The following is a 22,024-nucleotide window of genomic DNA, read 5'->3' on the forward strand; positions in this document are numbered from 1 at the left end:
GCTCGTCGCAACTAGAGAAAGCCTGCGCACGGCAATGAAGACCCAATGCAGCCAAAAATAAAATAATTAAAATAATTATTTAACAACAACAACAACAACAAAAAAACAGGGTAATATGATTAGTAAGTGACTGCATGGGGCATGAGAACAGCCTCTATGAATGACAACAAGGAACCATTTTGAGAAGATCAAAGCGAAGAGATTTCCAGTTGATGTCAATGCAAGTGCAAAGAACAAGAGGAGAGAATGCACTTAATGTGTTGGAGGAATACAGAGAAGGCCAGTGTGGCCAAGGCAGCGAGAGTGAGGAGGAGAATAATAAATAAGATTGGAGTGGTAGAGTAGAGCCGGCTCAAGTGTGACTCTGCGGCTTCCTATATAAACTGTTTTAGGCGCGGTAAAACTGTTCCATATGATACTAAAAGTATGGATATGTGTCATTATAGGTTTGTCAAAACCCATAAAATGTACAACACCAAGAGTGAACCCTGATGTAAACTATAGACTTTCAAAGATAACAAAGTGTCAGTGTAGGTTCATTAATTATAACAAGTGTACCCACTCTACTGGGGGATGTCAGTAGTGGGGAAAGTTATGTGTGTGTGGAGACAGGGGTTATATGAGAACTCTTTGTACTTTTTCCATTCAATTTTGCAGGGAATGCAAAGCTGCTCTAAAAAATAATTTGTTTTTTTTTTAAATGTTGGAGAGTGTTTCCTCCTTTTCCATTTTCTGGAGGAAAAAAAAAAAGCTTTAGTGAGCTATGGAACAACTTCAAGCAGTCAAATCTATGTGTAATTGGAGTCCCCAAAGAGGGGGACATAAAAATATGTGGAGAAAAAATGGCCCCAAATTTGATAAAAACTAGAAAATCTCAGATACAAGAAGCTCAATAAAATCCAAGCGCAAGGAGCATTAAGACATCTACACCAAGACCCATCATAATCAAATTGCTCAAAACGTGTGGTTAAGAAAATATCTTAAAAGTAGTCAGAGAAAAAGTCACATTAAACCCGTGGGAACAAAGACAAAGATGACAGCTGATCTCTCTGGAAACAAAGCAAGTGAGAAGACAGTGGAGCAACGTTTAAAGGGGGAAAAACTGTCAACCTAGAATTCTATACTCAGTAGAAATAATTATCAGAAATGAAGGCAAAATAAAATTATTTATATACAAAAGCTGAAAGAAGTCATCTCCAGCAGATTTGCACTACAAGAAATGTTAAAAGAAGTCCTAGAGTCAAAAGGAAATGATACTAAGATGAAAACATTTTCACAAAGGAGCTATCAATAAGTGGGTCAGAAATAATAACTACATGGATAAATATATAAGAATTTTTTTCTTATTATTTAAATCTCCTTAAAAAGATACTTGGTTGTTTAAACAAAAATAATAACAATGCACCATGGCCTTCAAGCATAAGTGTAAGTAAAATTTGTAACAATGAAAACATAAGGCCAAGAGAGGAGAAATGGAAGTAAGGATTGAAAGGAGTGAAATGGACGTATGCTATTGTAAGTTTCTTTTGCTAAATGTAAAGTATCATAATACCACATGAAGGTAGACTATACTATAAACCCTAAAGGAATCACTAAAATAATAAAACAAAGAGTTATAGCTAATAGGCCAACACAGAATGTAAAATGGAGCCACAAAAACGTATCTAATGAATCCAAAAGGAGGCAGAAGAAGAGACACAAAGGACAGATGGGACAAATAGAAAACAATTAGCAAGATGATAGACTTACAAAGAAAAATAGGTAAGTTAGAGATTTTACTACTTTTCTCAATAGCTGATAGAACAAATGTACAAGTTTTGAGAAATACTATCAACCATCTTGATGTAGTTGACATTTATAGAACACTCCATTGAACAAAGTAGATTGGGCATTATTTTAAAATGCACATGGAAGATTTACCAAAATAGACCATAAGTAAGTCTCAGTAAATGTGAAAGGATTCAGGTCATGCAAGGTATATTCTCAGACCACAGTGGAATTAATTAGAAAACAATAACAGAAAGATTTGGAAATTTTCCAAATATTTAGAAACTAAGTAGCTTTTTTAAAAAGTAACTCATGGATCAAAGAAGAAATTACAAGGGAAATTAGAAAATATTTGTGAACACAACACATATCAGAATTTGCAAAATACCACTAAATCAGTACTGAATAGCCCTATATCTATGAAAGAAATGGAATTTGTAGTTTAAAATCTTTTCACAAAACAAATTCCACATCTAGATGGCGTTATTGGTTAGTTCCACCAAACATTTAAGAAAGAAATAATACAAATTCAATACAAACTCATCCAGAAAATTGAAGAAGAGAAGATAGGAATACTTCCCAACACATTCTTGAAGGCCAGTATTACCCTTATAGCAAAACCAGAAAAAGACATTATAAGAAGAGAAAACTACAAATCAATATCACTCCTGAACATAGATGAAAAAATTCTAAACAGAATTTAGCAAATCAAATCCAAAAATACATAAAAGGAACAGTACATTATATCCACGTGGGACTTATCCCAGGAATGCAAAGGTAGGTTTAACATTTTCAAATAAGTTAATATAATTCACCATATTAACAAACCAGAGAAAAAATGTGGTCATCTCGATAGACACAGAAAAGCATTTGACAGAATCCAACATCCATTCCTGGTAAAAATCTCTCAGCAAACTAGGAAGTGAAAGGAACTTCCTCAGCATAATAAAAGACATCCATAAAAATCCTACAACTATAATCCTACTTAATAGTGAAAGGTTGAATTCTTTCCCTTTAAGATCAGAAAGAAGAGAGAAAAGATGTTCACTCTCACCACTTCTGTTCAACATTGTACTGGAGGTTCTAGCCAGGGCAGTCAAGCAAGAAAGAGAAGCAAAAGACATCCATTTTGGGAAGGAAGAAGTAGAACTGTCTTTATTTGCAGATGACATAATCATCGATGTAGAAAATCCAATGTAATCTACAAAAAAATCTACTAGAACAAATGGTCATAGTAGCCTTATTTGTAATATTCAAAAGCTGAAAACAATGCAAATTCCATCAGTGGGTGAATGGATAAACAAATTGTAAGAAATTCATACAAGGGAGTACTAAGGAATAAAAAGGAATGAATTAGTGATATACTGCAATAACTTGGATGACTCTCAAAATAATTATGCTGTGTGAAAGAAGCTGGAACAAAAAACAAAGAGTATTTTTTAAAAGCCATTAAAAAAAACCTGACAGTACCAAATGCTGGCAAGGATATGGAACAATTAAACTCTCGTACATTGCTGGTGGGAATGCAAAATTGTACATCCACTTTGGAAAACAGTTTGGCAGTTTTTTATAAAGTTAAGCATGAGCTTACCATAAAACCCCACAAGGCTATTCCGAGGTATTTACCCAGAAGAAATGAAACACATGCCCACACAAAAACTCGTATAGGAATGTTTATAGCAGATTTATTTATAATTGTCAAAACCTGGAAATGACTCAAAAGTCCAATTGTACAAACATATTCCAACTGCACGTGGAATATGCAATGGAAAACTACTCAACAATTAAAAGGAACGTACTAGTAATACAAGCAGCAACATGGATCAGTCTAAAAATATGCACTCGGAAGACTACGTACTGTTTGATTCCATTTATATGACATTCTGGAAAAGGGGAAACCAAAGGGGCAAATAACAGACCAGTGGGTGCCAGGGACCAGGATGTGGGGTTAGTGGGTTGCATGCCAAGGAGCATGGACACACTGTGAGATGTGATGGAAACAGTCTGTAGCTTGATTATGGGGGTGGTTATACACTCACATAAATTTGTCAAAATTCATAGATTATGTATCTAAAACTATGAATTTTACTTTATGTAAATTATAGCATAACAAACAAAATAAAACATAGAAATATGAAGAGGATAATATAACACCACCCTAAGTAAGTTATTTTTCTTTTCAAGCAGAACATCTTTTACAATCTTAAGATTAGAATTTGGCTAAAATGAGGAAATTTTGTTCTATTATAAAATGAGAATTATGAAAGCCATTTCAAGTATTCTTACCGTTGTCACAATCTTATGTTATTGAAGACTTACAAGTCCTAATCCAGACACAAAAGGGTAGAGTTGACAATAGTGGCAAATTACCCTGTTTCTAAATTGCCTTGACCTTCTCTGTTTTTCCTCTTTGTATATTGGCTGTCCATTATTGCATGGAAGATATGACCTGGGAATCAGAAAAATGTAATGCTGCTTTAAACTTCTGGTGTAAGGAAGAAGGAAGGCGAGAAATGAAGGAAAATAAGAAGGGGAAAAGGAGAAGGAGAAGAAGGAGAAAAGAAAGAAAATATAATAGAAGTCTCAACCTCACTCTGTCTTTACTTTGGGAATTAGATGTTCATTCTTTCATGTCCTACTGGAAGGGAAAAATCAGTACTCAACTTGTATGGGAAATTGGCACTGTGGCCTTCTTCAACCCTTGTCAGTATTTTTAAATTTCCAAGACATCTAAAGAAATGAACAAATCATTATTTAGTTTCTGATATGAGTTTAAGGATTTCTAATTTCATGTACAAAGAAACTCTTCTCCTAGAATGACACTTCTGCGCTTATATTTTTGGTCCTCCAACTTTCTCTTTAAGGAGTTAATGGGTAATGAACTTTGGAGTCAAATCCCAGTTCTACCACTTCTTAGCCGTGTAACCTTGGGCCACAGTTTTTCCCATGTGTAAAATGGGATGACAATACTTTTGTCCTTAGAGCTGGTGGAGGATTAAACTAAGAACACATATTTCAGGCATTAGCACCATGTCCAGCTTAAGTGCCCAGGCACTCTGGAGGTGTCCTTGTTGTTTGCACAGGTCATGCCACATTGTATTTCTTTCCTCCATAGGCTATTATGGAGGGCGGTAGCCGGATAAGAGCTGAACATTACCCTGACAGCACCACTCTGGTTATTGATGTAGCAGAAAAAGATGATTCTGGTGTTTACCACATAAATCTGAAAAATGAAGCTGGGGAAGCACATGCAGCCATCACGATTAAAGTTGTGGGTAAGCCCTCTGAGTCCACAGACTTCTAGAATCAGGCTGACATGTCTAGATCCAAAGTAGACTTTGCAAGTTCTTGGTTCTCTCAGCTTTTCTGGGTAGCCAACAAAGAAGCACACGGTGTAGCTGTATTTTATAAATCACTGCCTTTCTTTTTTTTTATCTTTGCCACTTCTTGATATGTCTTTCTTTCTCTTTTCTTTCCTTTTTCTTCCTTTTCCTCTCCTTTCCTCTCTTGTCTCTTTGTTTGCCTAGAGGACTAGTTGTGGCGAGGAGTAGCTAAGGTTAGCCTTTTGAGGTTGCTGTCATTAGCTCTCCACAGCCACACTCCCTTTCAGTGCCCTCTACAGTCACTGACACACAATTGCTAAATAATTTCCAACATCACACTCACTGTAGAGGAGTGAGATCTGCTTTGGTTCTTAGACGACCATTTAAGTACATTTTTCCTGACCCTGAAATCAAGTGAAATGAGTATGGCAGATTACTGGTACGCCAAGGTCTCATGATCTCTTCATCCCACTTTAGCTTTCCCTTAAGAAACATATTCCTTTTTTTTCTTTTCTCTCTCTCTCTTTTTTTTTTTTTTTTTGGCCACGCCATGTGGCATGCGGGATCTTAGTTCCCCTACCAGGGATCGAACCCGTACCTGCAGCAGAAGTGCAACATCCTAACCACTGGACCACCAGGGAATTCCCAAGAAACATATTTCAAACTAATCCAAAACTAAGGTCACTTTGTTATGTACTGAACTATATTTATAAGACATGGTAACTTGCCATTTTTGACTTGGATTTCTACCAGCCAACATCTTATACAACAACTGATGTAAAATGTGCAGTAATTAGTCCTTGATTCAGTTCTGCTGCAAGTTCACTTCTGTGGTTAAAAGACAAAAAAACAAAATCACGTCCAACATTTAGGCAGTAATTTCTTCGTCGCCATTTTCAATGTAAATACCAAGAGTCTTGGGTTTCATACGGCTCTGTAATGTGACAGTAGTTTAAAGGATTTGGAGACATCATGATTTTATTTGTATTGGGCTCATCTTCCCTGATTCCATATGGAGCATGACCTTGTACCCAAATTAGTTACCCGTGCATTTCAGTAAACATGGAAAAATAATACGAAATAACCTTGCTTCTATGATTATCATCCAAAAACATACTTTCCAATGAACATTCTTCTTTGTGCTCTCACTCCCTCAATTTTATTTTTTTTTTATTCTATTCTATTTTTTGTTTGCTACAGACGTCCCTGATCCTCCAGTGGCACCGAGTGTGACACATGTGGGAGATGATTGGTGCATCATGAACTGGGAGCCTCCTCTCTATGATGGAGGGTCCCCACTCTTAGGTAACTGCACGTTGGTCCATCTGTGGAACTGCCAGTGGAGTTGGTGTCCCCTTTATGCATATTAGTACAAAGTACATTTTAAAATACTGCATTTAGAAGAAAACTTTTAAATATCCATTCACACTGAAATATATTGGGGGATGCTTTATAAGTACTTGAGATTTAAATAGCTCTGATGAATATCATCTGATTGCCTGTCCTCTTTTTTTGTTTGACATTTCTGTTCAATATCTAATTTTGAAACAACTGTAAGTCTAACTTTATTCTGGTCAGTAAATGCCTAGATCCATAGAATTATGTCTATGAGGCAATTTCTTCTAGAGTTAAATACTTAGAAGAATTTGCTTCCCCTGTGGAACAGGAACTTTCTTCTACTTGCTAATAATGAAACTCACAAAACTGGTTATTTCCCCCTTCTTACATTGCTGAGACTCAAAGCCACATCTGTTGCTCAAATAGAGTGACTATGTAGGTTTCTATGGCCTACATATCTGTGGTTTATTTTTTTCTCTTCTCTTCCTAATACAATTTTAATTTTTTCTAGTCTTGTTATTTTTATCTATATCCCATGATGTTAATATTTGTATTCTTTATAATCTCTCTCAAAAAACCAATGGAATAAGATGGGTTAAAAATACATATATGACTATTTTACTTAGAGTGCTGAGAATATGGGAAATTTTTGAACATTATAATATCTGACAAAGTTTAATTTTGGAGACCAAGGAAAAAACGTCAGTTTCCATTTTGTGTCCCCTTCAGGTTACTTCATTGAGAGGAAAAAGAAGCAAAGCTCCAGGTGGATGAGGCTGAATTTTGATCTCTGCAAAGAAACAACCTTTGAGCCCAAGAAGATGATTGAAGGTGTGGCCTACGAGGTCCGCATCTTTGCCGTCAATGCCGTTGGCCTCTCCAAGCCCAGTATGCCCTCCAAACCTTTTGTTCCATTGGGTGAGTCAAGAGAGGTGTGTCTTTGTCATGAAAATCGTTGCCCCAGATTGTGACTGCTTCCTACTGACCTCTAACTGGAGCAGACCTGGAAGCTTCTTAGAGTGATACAGGAGTAGGAGACTAGAGGTGGTTAGGGGCAATTTTCTAAGAAATTACAAACAACACAATAGAGTTGAATGCCTTCATAATGTAGGCCCTGGAATTTATTACCAGAATTCCAAGGACAGCTGTGGGTGGCTCTGTTTGCCCCTCCCCACTGGAAACATGTAGCTGGGCCCATTGACACAAGACTACCCCCATTTGTCCTTCTGAAAGTATAACCCAGCGCCCTGGTGTAAACACTATAACTAAAACAAATTGACATCAAGTCAACCAAGCACACTTGAAAGCTAGTCTCTTTGCTTTATAGTCACACTTTAAATGTTATCTATTGAACCAAAAAAGTCAGTTCAGTAAAGGCAAAGAAAGAGAAGACAAGACGTCTCCACTATTTTCTGATAGTGAGTAGATTTTTCAGTAGAAATATTTAGTACAAGAGTTTGCACTTTAAAATTAGAAAGTTATGGGAAATTTACTCTAGATCATTAGATCTCAAACTTTGACTTTTTCAACTTCCTGGGCCCCCCAGACTCCCATGTCAACCTCCCAAATGGAGGGAAAGTGTGACAGCGTTGATAAAAAAATTTTCACATCTGGCAGATCTTTGCCGTAAACACAGCATATGCTCGAGGAGTCTCGTTGAATTTTATTAACACGTGGGGGGCTTCTGTGTATATTTTTTATTATTTATTTATTTATTTACTTACTTACTTATTTTTAGCTGTGTTGGGTCTTCGTTGCTGCGCATGGGCTTTCTCTAGTTGCGGCGAGCAGGGGCTACTCTTCGTTGCAGTGCGTGGGCTTCTCATTGTGGTGGCTTCTCTTGTTGCAGAGCACAGGCTCTAGGCGTGCAGGCTTCAGTAGTTGTGGCACAAGGGCTTCAGTAGTTGTGGCTCGCGGGCTCTAGAGCGCAGGCTCAGTAGTTGTGGCTCATGGGCTTAGTTGCTCCGCGGCATGTGGGATCTTCCCGGACCAGGGCTCGAACCCGTGTCCCCTTCATTGGCAGGCGGATTCTTAATCACTGTGCCACCAGGGAAGTCCCTGTGTATATTTTTATTTGTATCCTAGTTCATTTTATCACAGTTCCTGTGCCATAATTCTGTGGTGAATAATTTCTTCTTTTTCTGTCTCTTTTATCTCTGAAGCTGTAACCAGCCCACCTACTCTTCTGGCTGTTGACTCTGTAACTGACACCACCGTCACAATGAAGTGGCGGCCCCCCGACCACATTGGTGCAGCAGGTTTAGATGGCTATGTGCTAGAGTATTGCTTTGAAGGAAGTAAGTACAACTAGTAGTTCAAACGAATACCCTCATCAATAGGTGACATATGCCCCCCTTTTGTTTCTCTTTCTTGGGAACTCATCTCCTTCCTCCTGAAAATGACAACAAGCCAAAGGTCATCCTTCTATGATGGATGAGAATTTAGCCCTTCTTTGTTACTTGACTAACAAACTGAGATCTCAAAAATATCCCAGGTAGGCTCCCAGATCCGACAACACGAGCGATCTAGGACATAGGAGGAGAGATTCTGACCAAACTTCAGGGACTCCCACTTCTTGAATTGGTGGAATTAAAATGTACCAAAGCAAAATAAAATTCTAGGTAGGATAAAGCAAGTTGGAAATTCTAAACTCTATACTGAGCAGAGGTCAGCTATCAACAGAGCTGCCTATTTCTGGGTAATAAAGAGAGATTATATACTTGACTATCTGGTGATCAATTCTGCCTTCTTAAAGGGAAAAAAAAGAATAATTAAGGACAACTTTCAGTGTTTAAAAGAATCAGCATTAAATCCCAGAGGGTGTAAGAAATAGATTCAACATTATGGCAGTAACTTGTCTCAGGATATGAGTGCATAAAAATTTAATGGCTTAAATTTAGGAGGGGAAGAGAAACAGGCAAAAAAACCCTTGTTGATAGAAATAATAGAAAAAGAGAAAATGACACAAGAAAATATAGGCCAGAGTGTACCTAAAACCAAAAAAAGATGTGAAATTCACTAAAAGCCTCTTGTGTTTTTGATTTCATACTTGTCATGATTTGGAGATGGGTGAATAAAATTGCCCCAGCTCTGGACTCGGGCTGCATTCTAGGTCATGGTAGGGAAACAATCCACCAGGGAAGTTTGTTCCTATCTCCACAAATGAGAGGCCAGACTTGGCCTCTAACTCTAAGAAAACTCTTTGGACCCCAAACTTTAACGTGGATCTTACGTGAAGGAAAGAGAGACTCCAGAGCACATTTGGGAAACCAGGAGTGTGAACACCTCCCCAGAAGGAAAACCTCTATGGAGAAGAAATTTCTAACTTTGAAGAGAAAACTGCTGAAAAAGAAGCCCCAGGCTTCTGGATGGGGGCACGCATGGAAATAACCAGTGTTGGTCGGGAGAGTAGAGAGAAAGGGGGAATAAAGCATCTTGTTAACACTCAGTTCCGTTCACATGCACTCACTCACAGAACACTATTGTTGATTTTTCCAGGGCTTAGAAAGCCACTAACCAAAACCTGTGGAGACATTATAATCTTGAGTGCTTTGGAGTATGGTTTATTCCCATTCCATTCCCCTCCCCCAATTTGAAAAACTCCCAAGCCCTCCTCTCTGTTATTTATACCACCCAGCTAGCAGAACCTCCCAATCTTCTGTGTGGTGGGGCTGCTGAATACAAACCTTTTGTGTATGTATGAAACAGAGCAAATTGTTTACTCTTTTCTTTCTGATAGGTTTAAAAAGTAAGAAGATACAGCAAAATGATAGATGGCTGTCATTTTGATGTTACCCACCTTAGATAAAATACAACGAAGTGTATTTTGCATAATTCTGTGTGTGGTCTATGTAGATATATATGTATACCCGCATATACATATATATATGTACGCAGTCATTATTATGTATATATTTTTGCCACATAACGTTTTGGAATTAGCTTTCTATGGAAGTTCTTTTATAACGTGTATATCTTTCTTCTTGCAGTCTTTTCTTACTTCCTTTATGTGGCTGCCCTATTCTTCATTCTCTTTTAATGGCTGTTGTCCTCCAGACTAATTTTCTGTAGTGTTTAATGCTTTTAGATATGGCAGGTTTTATTCTGTAAGAGAATTCTTTCTTTTATAAGATCGTGTGTTGGTTTGGACTCTGTCTTTCTCTTGGTGTTTATTTTATTGTTTAATGCCTGCACCATTTTACTCTTCATCACCCTGGTTCTTTCTTTTCTTCCTTAAAAATTCTCCTCATGTATTAAATAACTTTCACTTTCCTTTCCCTTCCCCTGGACACCGTTTTCTTTCTCTCTTTCCCTCAAGTAGTTCAAATGCGAAGAGATGTTTTCGTTTCCCTCTGATCTTGTTTCATCCTGTTTTCTCTTGAAATTTTCTTCTTCCCTAGTTCTTCACTCTTTCATGCATGTTTTCTCAGTCTCCTATTTCACGTTCTCATCAATCGTCTCTTGATTATGAAAACATCAACACAGTAGCTCCCAAACAAACCATTGGCTTCAAGATGTAGCTCTTTTTCCAAGTCCTAAGTAATGTGTATCATCCACATGCCTCTCGCTTGCTGCTCCTTCAACCTGATACTCCTAGAAGGGTTGAAATAAGAGAGAGGAGAAGGTTCCAAGAGGGGCCAGTCTAGTCCCCATCCCCCTGCTCCATTCCCTCCACCCATGTGGAATGCAGCTCAGTTTGCCAGACCAAGAGCTTGTTGTCATGGCAACCAGGGGCTGCCTCCTGGGCTGCTGGGGCAGTTTCCACTTCCACGGAGAGCATTTTCATTTCCTGGTAAGACAGGGCTGGCCGTATCTCAAGTGCCCTCACTCCCAGACTCTGATGTGTGAGCCCCATAGTGGGAGAACTGTGTTCCCTGGGGACCCACAGGACCCTCCCAGGCTGAAGTAGCAGGGACAGGAGCAAGGGTAGACTGTTCCACTGGGCATTGCTCCCCTGTGGAGTCCAGGAACTGCTCCGCCTTTGTCTTCAGGGTCTTGCTTTGTTGTTCTCTACCTCTTGCTCCCACAGTTGGAGGTGCCCCAGCCTCCTTTCTCCTCCTCTTCTCTGTGGCAGGTGCCTCAGGACAAAAAAAGCCCACGGTCTGAACAGGGCAGGCTGTGCCCCTCCTGAGGAATTACCCCCTCCTCTAATGTGTTTGGTCTCTTCTCACTGTTCTGAAGACAAATATCTTTGCATACGTTGCATACTTTACTAACAGAGAATGCTGACTACTGGTACGATATTCTTCTGTTGTGAAAGTGGGTGTGTTTAATTAATTTTAATGATGGATTCTCAAAGGTACATCAGCAAAACAGTCTGGTGAAAATGGGGAGGCTGCATATGATCTACCAGGTAAAGTATTCTCTGAAAGCTCTCAGACTTTCTTACTGTATGATAAAGTTTCTGGGAATGTTCCATGCCCCAGCCTGAAGTACACCCACACACAAAAAAGCCCTTAGAGATGGAGGGGGAGGGTGGGCGGTGAATTTACAATGTGGGATCCAAGCTTCTTTTTTTCCCCCCGTGGGCATAATAATGCATACAAACTTTTAGAACCTGAAATATTTGTAAAACCTGGATGCTGGCTTAAAATTTTCTTGCTGTTGTAGACAAAGCCACCAAAAGCATTTTAAAAATCAGAACTTTCGATTGCGGTAAAAGATCGTGCCAATTCCTTATGAGGTCTTGGCTCCTGAGTTGTGGTTCCTTTTGCCATGGATATAAGCATCTTTTCTTCATCATTGGGAGCATGATCAGATTTCCCCTGCCCATATTAATGTCTTATAATAATAAACCAGCCAGGATAAAATGGAGAGATCATATGACTGTAAAGGTTGGTGTCTCTCATTCATAAGAATAGTATTTTCCTCTTTTTCTGAACTTTAATGTGTATAGATGGTTAAACATCATCATGGTTACATCAGTTGTAAAAATGTACCTTGTAAAACCAAATTGGGATAAACTACTACAAAATTCCTGGGACAGTTACCATTGTTCAGGATACCCTAGTATCCTGAATAAGAGGTTTTTCAAAGATGGTAGAATCTGATTATCATTCTTCCTGCTATTTACATTAGCCATTCTAGGCCATTTTTCATTTAAATATGAAAAACACCCAGCCATGTAGTCTGAGTCTAGGCCAAAGTCACATTCCCTCCAAATGATTTAATTTTGAGTAAAATACTAATTTGGAGTTGACTGTTTAACAGGATGATTTCTTTCACTAACCACCATTCTTCCTTCTTGTCTTTTGGTTTTGTTTTTTTTTTTCCTAATGGATTTTAGCTGACAGCTGGATAGTTGCAAACACAGAGCTGATCGAGAAGACCAAGTTCACCATCACAGGTCTGCCAACGGATGCAAGGATCTTTGTGCGCGTGAAAGCTGTGAACGCCGCCGGTGCCAGCGATCCCAAGTACTACTCTCAGCCCATCCTTGTGAAAGAAATCATAGGTAGGTGGCAAGGCTTTCAAAATTTTGTCTCCATTTCACATTTTTTTTAACCTCTTTCTTTCTCAAACCCTCCTATTTTGTTGTCACTCCTTTGATATTTTATTAATATCTCCTGGGAGTTAGAAATGAACAAAACTGCCCTTTATAGGCAGCGTGGGGGGTCAGCTCCCGGTTTATAACTTGGTATGAGGACCAGATAACTACACCAGGTTCCATGAGCCAATAGGCAGCTGGGCTGCCTAGTCACAAGGGGTTGGGGGGAGCGGCGGGGGGGAAGCATTTCAGACGAACCATACAGCAGCAAAATGGCTCAAATGAGTCTGCGAGGTCAAAACCATTTTCATAATAATATGAACACATTGTTTTCCCTTTTCAATGCTTGACCTCTGCACGGATGGTACAAAAGTGATGGTGTGTAGAACTGCTGGTGCCTTAGCACAGCTCCAATCTGTGCCACCAAATTGTCTGGCTGGTCTTTTCTTCCTCACCACCATGCACTCGCAATTAAAATTAAAGGGCCAGTTTTGCCTTGGAGTGTTCTTGATGATACATACAGATCATTAATATTCTTAAACCTTGGTTCTTGAGTACACTTTTTTCCTATACTCTGTATGACAATGAAATGCAAAGTATATGTGAAACTCTTACGCTAAATACCGTAGTACGATGGTTGTCTCTAGGAAAAACATTTGTGCAACTGAATTAGAGCCTAAACTCGTGACCTTTTCCATGAAACTCCATTCTTCCTCGAAAGAATGACAAAGTGACAAACTCTGGCTAGTCAGACTTGGGTATTTGGCAGACATTTTCCAGAAAAAGAATGGAGTGAGCCTGTTACTTGAAGGAAAACAACTTACAGTATTTATTGTCAACTTGTCAATGAAAAACTTTAATCTTTGAAGCAAAAATTAAAATTATGGAAAACTGGTATCCACCATCATGGACTTGGCAGCTTTCCAATACTTAAAATCTTTTCTGATGAAGTAGGTGGTGATAGTAGCAAATGTAATTTTTTGACATTGAATAATGCAGTATTTCAACATTTGGACAATCTGCATAATTCATTGAAGCAATATTTTCCAAATGACCAGTGCAAGTTAAAAAAATCATGCATGGGTAAGATACATTCAAAATGGAAGGCAGACCAATGGGCTTTAATGTAACAGATATGAAAAGTTCATAGAAGGTTTCAGATTCCATCCTGCAGCTAACCCTTAAGAAATTACAACTCGTGTTTTAGTGTAGAATCAAAGAGGAATACCCACAATTGTCTGAAAAGTTTATTAAAATATTCTTTCTGTCTGTGTGAAGCCAAATTTTCTTCATGTACTTCAACCAAAACAGTGTATTGCAACAGATTAGAGGCAGAAACAAATAAAGTCCAGCTAGCCTCTATTAAGTCAGAGATTAAAGAGATTTGCCAAAATATAAAATAATGCCACTCATATCACAGATTTTTGTTAATGTAAATATGGTTGTTTTCATTTAAATGATATTTATGTTGTTATTATTTTTCAAGCAATAAATATATAAGTATTTCAAAATTTATTGGTTTTAATTTCTAGTATGGTAAATATGATAGATACAGTCCACATAAACAAAAGCTTTGCGGGGCCTTTGATGATTTTTAAGAGTGTAATGGGATTCTGAGACCAAAAAATTTGAGAATCGGTGCTCCAGGGCAAAGAATACTGGGAAGGGGCCTGAACATCTGGGTCTGGACCACGTTGAGCCACAGACTTACGGTGTGACTGCCTGAAACCTTTTGGGAGTAAGTTAGAGGATGGATGGATGGATGGATGGATGGATGGATGGATGGATGGATGGTAGAAAGTATGAAGCATGCACATTTTCTTAGTAGATTCTGGAGACAGACTATGAAAGCTGAGTCCTGTTTCCTTCATTTATTAACCATGTGGTCTCAGGCAAGGGACTTGATCTTCCTGTGCCTTAATTTCTTCATCTGCAAAACGGATACAATAATAGTACTTACCACATCAAGAGGTTGTGAGAGTTGAATAAATTAATCCATGTTATTTGCTTAAAGAATGCTGGCCACATAATAAGCCCTTGGTATATGTTAGCGTTTATTATGATGATGGTGTAATGTGCTACAGAACCTCGCTGAGTCTCCTTTTCCTCCTATGTAAAGTTAGGGAGTTAGAGGATCTCTCAAGTTCTCTTCCAGCTCCAACATTCAGAAATCACCACCACTACCATCATCATCATCTTCTTCCCCTAAAGTTTATTGAGCACTTACTATTCTCAGCCATTATGCTAAACGCTTTATATGGATGACCTTATTTAATCCTCACTACAATGCTGTGAATTAGATGCTGTTATCATACCAGTTTTACGGAATAGGCTGAGACCAGATCTACTGTCTGATCTGGAACTCAAACCCAGATCTCTCTGACCCCGCAGTCCATGTGTCTAAGCAGAGCATAGGCACCGGAAGCTGATTCCAGGTCTAATCCTGGCTGTGTCACCTTGGGGCAGGTGACTTAAACCCCTGTTGCTTTAGCTTCTTTATCCTGAAGTAAAAACAGTACCTGTGTCATAAGGTGGCTATGAGGTTTAAACTGGTCCCTTCGTGAAAAGCATTTATCCCAGTATCTGTTCCATACAGAGCCCTCAAGTGATATGACCCACCTCATCGCTGTGAGCCATGAGCCTTGATTCTCTGCTTCTGATGGGTTTACATCCACATGTTCTAGTATCTTCATGGTGTTTAATGACTGAACATTAATATACAGTGGGCTAGGGCTGCCTATTATATACTTCACCTTAGTCATAAAGGGAGAAAGTTACCATCAAATTCTAACATAATTACATAAATAACAAGTGCTAGGTGCTAAAGCATTTTTTATTATTCTTTTCTGGTGAGAAAAAATGGGCAGTCCTACCAGCTAATGTGGTGACTGCAGATCTTTTATGGAATGTTCATTGGAGAATATACTCACTGTTAGAAACTAAGAAAACAATATATAAGGTCCTAAGAGAAAATTTAGTGTTTTTCTAGAAAGTTGCTTTAGGCTTATAATAAAAATAGGAAGTTGTAGTAAAATTAAGGAGGTCAGGGAATAATCTTGTTGAGTCAAACTGTTAAAACATCTCTCCCTGAAGGGAACATTTGGAACCAAAGTTACCACATATAATCTGTTAGTAGCCCAACTGAGGTTTTACTTCAGAGACATGAGCGTAGGGAAGTCCTGGTGAGTATCATGACAAGTATGCTTATGTAATGCTGCTTCCAGTGTATGAAACTGACTGCAAAATTACACTCTTCTACTCTCATTCAGAGGCTCCAAAGATTCGCATCCCAAGGCACCTAAAGCAAACCTATATCCGCAGAGTTGGAGAAGCCATCAATCTGGTTATACCTTTCCAGGTAATAATTCAGGGTCGCTCATTTTCTCTTTCCCATGCTGGGGTGTTTAAGGAGTAGAGGGAGGGACTTCAGCATTTAAGTTACTCATGATTCAGAATTTCCTCAGAGGAGGAGCAGGAAAGGATGGAGGAGATTTGGAGAGTGATTAAACAACCTCCTGCTTTACAAGTACAGAAATCTATAAAACTGTCATAGATTTTCCTTCTGCATGAGATAAATGAGACCTAGTCTTGTCTGAAGCTCAGGGACCACAGGGTGCCAGAGAGGAAACACCCAGGAGACACCGCAACAAGAAATGCTTAAAGATCTTTCTGGTTCTATCCATCTGTAAAACTGATCTTCCTTTTTAAGTGAAGTTCTTGGTGTAACATTCAGGAAAACAACATGTGCTTACTTCCCATGATTACCTCAAACCACACTCAAATCACCCAAATTCCAATGAGGGATAACTGAAATTTGAAATTTTGATGCCCCTAACTGAAATAAACGAACATTGTTAAATCATCGCTCCCTCAAAAGAATCTGTTGTTTATAAGATTAACCAGGCTTTGCATATGATAATCACTTTTGGTCTCTCTCTCTCTCTCTCTCTTTCTCACACACACACATACACACACACTCACACACACACACACACACACACACACACACTGCACCATTACCTCCTTACTCATTCGATTCCTTTTATGCCTCTAAACAGTGCTGTTCAATAGAACTTTCTGTGATGATAGGAATGTTCCGTATATGCAATGTCCAATATGGTAGCCAGCAGCCAAATGTGGCTGTTGAGGACTTGAAAGGTGCAGCTAGGAACTAGGGCAACTGGGGAAATGAATTTTTAATTTTCCTTAATTTTAATTTGTTTTAGTTTAAATGGCCACATTGAGCTTGCGGCTGTTACATCAGACAGCATGGCCTTAGAACTAGAATTTAGGTCTCTGCAAACATTTGGATACACACACACACACACATACACACACACGCAGAGCTGGTTCAAACACAGGCTCCCATGAAAACTAACCTCAAGGGACAGCCAGTTCAGGCCATTCTCATTGCACCTGGGGCCCAGCCTTAGAAGAGGCAGTTAGCTTCTACATACACAGCACATGAAATCAGAACGGAAGTCAAGGAGGATGTGAGTGTGAACACAGCAGAGGAGGAAGGCGATGGCTTGGCAAGGTTCCTCCCACTCCTGTCCTCCCATAGCCTAAAAAAAAAACCAGGAGTTGGCACAAGGCGGGCACCCAGGACCCAGCCCCAGCCCCAGCCCTGGACTGGGGCTGAATCAGCCCTTTAGTTTCCACATCATGTCAACAGCTAGGGCTAATCCCAGTTCCCGGATCTTGTTGGGGGTGGGGGAGTGTATTCAGCTCTGTCCCTGGGTCTGGGAGAGGAGAGAGCATGAGAACAGGGACCTCATAGGTATGGCATCCCAGGGGCTGGTCAGCTACCAGGAAGGGGGTGATGAGACTGGTATGTCATGTTTGTATATTTATGTAACCTCTAGAGTTCTCGAACCTTTTCTCATTTGAACCCCAGAAACACCTTGTGAGGCAGGAATGGCAGATTTCCTTACCCCCCTTGAGAAGGGAAGAAACTGACATTCAGAGAAGTTAAGTGACTTGCCCAAAGTCACACAGCAAATAAATGGTAGTGCCATGAACAGAGTCTATATCTCCAGATACTGAATCCAGTGCTTTTTTCACTCCATAAGTTATCAGAGAACTCAATTTTTTTCCCCAGTAGTTAATAGTAAATTGTACACTTAAGGAAATGAGACCTGGAACTATTTTCCCCATCTTTTTTTTTTTTTTTTTTTTTAATTTTTATTTATTTATATTTATTTTTGGCTGTGTTGGGTCTTCGTTTCTGTGCGAGGGCTTTCTCCAGCCGCGGCAAGTGGGGGCCACTCTTCATCGCGGTGCGCGGGCCTCTCACCGTCGCGGCCTCCCTTGCTGCGGAGCACAAGCTCCAGACGCGCAGGCTCAGCAACTGTGGCTCACGGGCCCAGCCGCTCCGCGGCATGTGGGATCTTCCCAGACCAGGGCTCGAACCCGCGTCCCCTGCATCGGCAGGCAGACTCCCAACCGCTGCGCCACCAGGGAAGCCCTGTTTTCCCCATCTTTAACAATATTGTTCTCTACTTCCCATATGCACATCTGAGCACCTGCAACCATTCTTCAAGCCCTATGGGGAGGGGTTTGATGTGTGTCTCTCACATTCCTTAGCAGAACCTTTCAACAAGCCACATTAGGAGCCCATGGGAAGGCTGTGCGTTACCCAACAGAATTAATGCTTGGTTCCTGTCTGTGGGGTGAGCCTGGGCGCTCAGGAATCCTAGGAAGTTCCTTTGTAATGTAAACTGAAACTCATGTCCTTGAATGAGATTATAATTACTCAAAGTCTGCTCTTAAAGAATAGTTTCAGCTGCTAGAGAGAACAGAGAGAGAATTACAGACAAGTCTGAAATGAGCAACAAAGTACAGTGGAACAATAATAATCATTAGCATGTAGATGATATTAATGAAACACCTCTGCAGCGCGCAGAAGCTTTCTAAGAACTTCAGTTGTGATAACCACCCTGAAGAAAGGTACTCTCATTCCATTTTACAAATTGGGAAACTGAGGCAGAGAGTTTAAGTAACTTGCCCAAAGTCACACAGCTATTAAGTAGTGGAGTCAGGATCCAAATACAGATTCTAGGGTCCCAGGGCCCATGTTCTGAACCATTAGGCTGTGATGTGCAGGCTTTGGAGCTGAAGAGACCTGGCTAGAAGACCATGTTCCAGCACTTAGCTGCAAGGCCTTGTGCAAGTCATTTAATACCTTTATCAAAAAAAAAAAAAAAAATGAGGATAATAATACTTATCCTGATGTGAAGAGTAAGGGAAGTTATAAATATCGTGTACCTAACATAGTACCTTGCATACAGAATGCAATCGATGGGCAATAGTGAATATTACGTTACTGCTGTAACTGCCCACCACCAGACCATTTTCCAACCTTGCCTAGGATGGGGTAAGCCACTGCCCATTTTTTTAATGCTGAAAAAAAATCTGGAGACAATCTGATCCTCTCCCGCCTCTACTTTTTCTGTCTTTTTTTTTTTCTTTTAAGGGAAAACCAAGACCAGAATTAACTTGGAAGAAAGATGGTGCACCTATTGATAAGAATCAGATCAACATTCGCAACTCTGAGACCGATACAATCATATTTATCAGAAAAGCAGAGAGGAGCCATTCTGGGAAATATGATCTGCAGGTCAAAGTGGAAAAATACGTGGAAACTGCATCCATCGATATCCAGGTTGTTGGTAGGTTTGGAGGAGGGAACTAGAACATTCTATATGGAGACAAATTGTCCTTGTCAATAAGGCGAGAGTCAGAATTTCTTCTGTTAGGCTGGCTCTACAGAAAATTCCTCTTTTTAGAATTAAAAAAAAATAGATAAATTAGGAAGATTGGTTAGCATTTTAGAATAATTTTTCACTGACTAAAAGGACTAATCATGGGAGACTTAGGGCATATATAGTAAAGAAAATTAATGTATGTACTTTCTAGTGAAAACTATCAGTGCTGTTTTACAATCCACTTCTCTCTTACTGTTTCTCAACGCTTCAATGCTAAAACTATTTCCCATGTTGAATTCTTGCATTAAGAAAACATTATAGATTCTAGATATAGTTTAACATGTTTCCTACTACATTTAAAATTTGCTAATAGTAACGTTAATGGAGAATGAAGAATTTTTATTAAATGTAAGAAAGGTATACCTAAACAGAGTTAAACAGTTAAAGACTGAATTGTGGTTGGTCGTGCAGGGCTTAGATACTTACCTGTCCAAACAAGGTTAGTTCTTACTTGTTTCCACAGTTAGGACAATAGAGGGAGGGTCTCTTACAAGTAGACCCTTCTCGCTTGAACTGTTCTATAATTTTTGCAATGTCAAGAAATAAACTTAAGAGCAGAGTTAGGAGAAGCCTTGTCTCCAATCAATTTTATGATTACAGTTTAGCACATGTGCTAGAACTAGAGGTTCTCTAACCAAAGGAGCAGCTTCCTGTGGCAAGCCTTCCCTTAGGTGAAAGGTCATGTCCTTTGAACTAAGCAATCTTTTCGTGCTGACTAAACTGTCTTGATTTTTGTTAAGTTGAAAGGAGTGTTGAGGATGTTATATGTGCCCTTGGGTCTGGCCTGGCTCCGTTTTATTTTATTTAATTTATTTATTTTAAACATCTTTATTGGAGTATAGTTGCTTTACACTGGTGTGTTATTTCTGCTTTATAACAAAGTGAATCAGCTATACATATACATATATCCCCAAATCTCCTCCCTCTTGCGTCTCCCTCCCACCCTCCCTATCCCACCCCTGTAGGTGGACACAAAGCACCGAGCTGATCTTCCTGTGTTCTGCGCTGGCTCTATTTTAATGGAAGCCCTTGTGGTTGGGTCTGGAAGAGCCTTGCCCTCTGAAACACGAGGAGGGACTTTTTTATTTTTCCTACTTTGCCATGTAGTTACTTTACCAGGTAGTTACAAGTCCCTGGCACGTCACTCACACACTCAAAGTGTTCAATAAATAGTAACTATTAGTATCCTACTTATTTTATTAGTCCCAGATTTATGTTTCTGCCATGACTGTAAAAATCTAGCCATTTACTGTTGGGGAGCAAGTGTTTGAAAAGCCAACGTGAACTTTGAAGACAAAGCAGACCTGGGGTGCAGGTGGGAAGTTGAACTGGGAGAAGACATCTGTCTGTAGGACAAGTTGGTGAAGACAGGAGATAGAAAGCTGTGGTTGTAGAGACTCGTTGTTGGTAATCGTAGAAAGGGCTCCACCCCCGGAGCCCATGAAGACTGCATGTTAAATGTTGCTTAAAAGAGAGAAAAACGTGACCAGAAAGCACTCTGATGTTTATTCTTTTCAATCTGACATTTCAAATAGAAATAATTATAGTTGCCTTTTAATACCTGAAAAATATTTCAGGGCAGAAAGGGTACTGCTTGCACTGCAAAGGATAACAGATGTGAAATTTCCCTGAAAAAATTAAGAAGTGCTATGCAGATACGTAGTATGATTATTGTCCTTCCTTGCACCTCTATGCGTGATTTTTTTTTGAGGGGGGCCTCCCAATGAAGATTTAGTTTTCTTTTTTATTAATTAATTTTTCTTGAAGTATAGTTGATTTACAGTGTTGTGTTAGTTTCTGCTGTACAGCAAAGTGAATACCTATACATATATCCACTCCTTTTTAGATTCTATTCCCATATAGGTCATTACAGAGTATTGGGTAGAGTTCCCTGTGCTACACAGTAGGTTCTTATTAGTTATCTATTTTATATATAGTAGTGTTATATGTCAGTCCCAACCTTCCAATTTATCCCTCCCCCCAAGTTTTCGTTTGCTTGACTTTTGGCCTTTCTGAATGTTACTGCAATTTACTGGAAGGTCAGAGGTCACAGAAATTCATGGTGCAGAAAAATAAAGTGAAGAAAGACTTGATTTCTTCATTAATGCATTCTACTTCCATAAAATGGAAACACTGATAAATACAAATGAATCTTGGAGGGAGAAATGGCAGAGGAAATAAGTTTTCCTCACTCCCATTAAAGGTGCTTTTTGAGTGCAGCAGAGGACCTCTCTCACAGACTGTGGGCTTCAGGGCTCTCACCGAAAGCTGGCGCTACACAGCCCAGGTAGGCTCTATGATTTCAAGTCTAGCATCAGCTTACCTTTCCCATTAAGCAGGGT

General features: G+C 39.4%; 1 protein-coding gene across 11 annotated transcripts in view; it reads left to right on the plus strand.

Annotated features, from left to right (window-relative positions):
- MYBPC1 (myosin binding protein C1) overlaps positions 1–22,024 on the plus strand; it is a 93,796-nt gene that overhangs the window by 59,161 nt on the left and 12,611 nt on the right. For 6 of the 11 annotated variants that reach the window (XM_059936752.1, XM_059936750.1, XM_059936751.1 and 3 more), the window contains 8 exons: positions 4,883–5,042; positions 6,291–6,395; positions 7,158–7,346; positions 8,591–8,725; positions 11,728–11,781; positions 12,715–12,882; positions 16,185–16,273; positions 19,391–19,586. In XM_059936752.1, coding sequence (XP_059792735.1) covers positions 4,883–5,042; positions 6,291–6,395; positions 7,158–7,346; positions 8,591–8,725; positions 11,728–11,781; positions 12,715–12,882; positions 16,185–16,273; positions 19,391–19,586 — 1,096 coding nt within the window. The remainder of the gene's footprint in view (positions 1–4,882; positions 5,043–6,290; positions 6,396–7,157; positions 7,347–8,590; positions 8,726–11,727; positions 11,782–12,714; positions 12,883–16,184; positions 16,274–19,390; positions 19,587–22,024) is intronic. The other 5 variants (XM_059936753.1, XM_059936757.1, XM_059936759.1 and 2 more) reach the window with 1 other exon arrangement.

This window comes from Balaenoptera ricei, chromosome 10, assembly GCF_028023285.1.
Source record: "Balaenoptera ricei isolate mBalRic1 chromosome 10, mBalRic1.hap2, whole genome shotgun sequence".
Classification (NCBI taxonomy): Eukaryota; Metazoa; Chordata; class Mammalia; order Artiodactyla; family Balaenopteridae; genus Balaenoptera; species Balaenoptera ricei.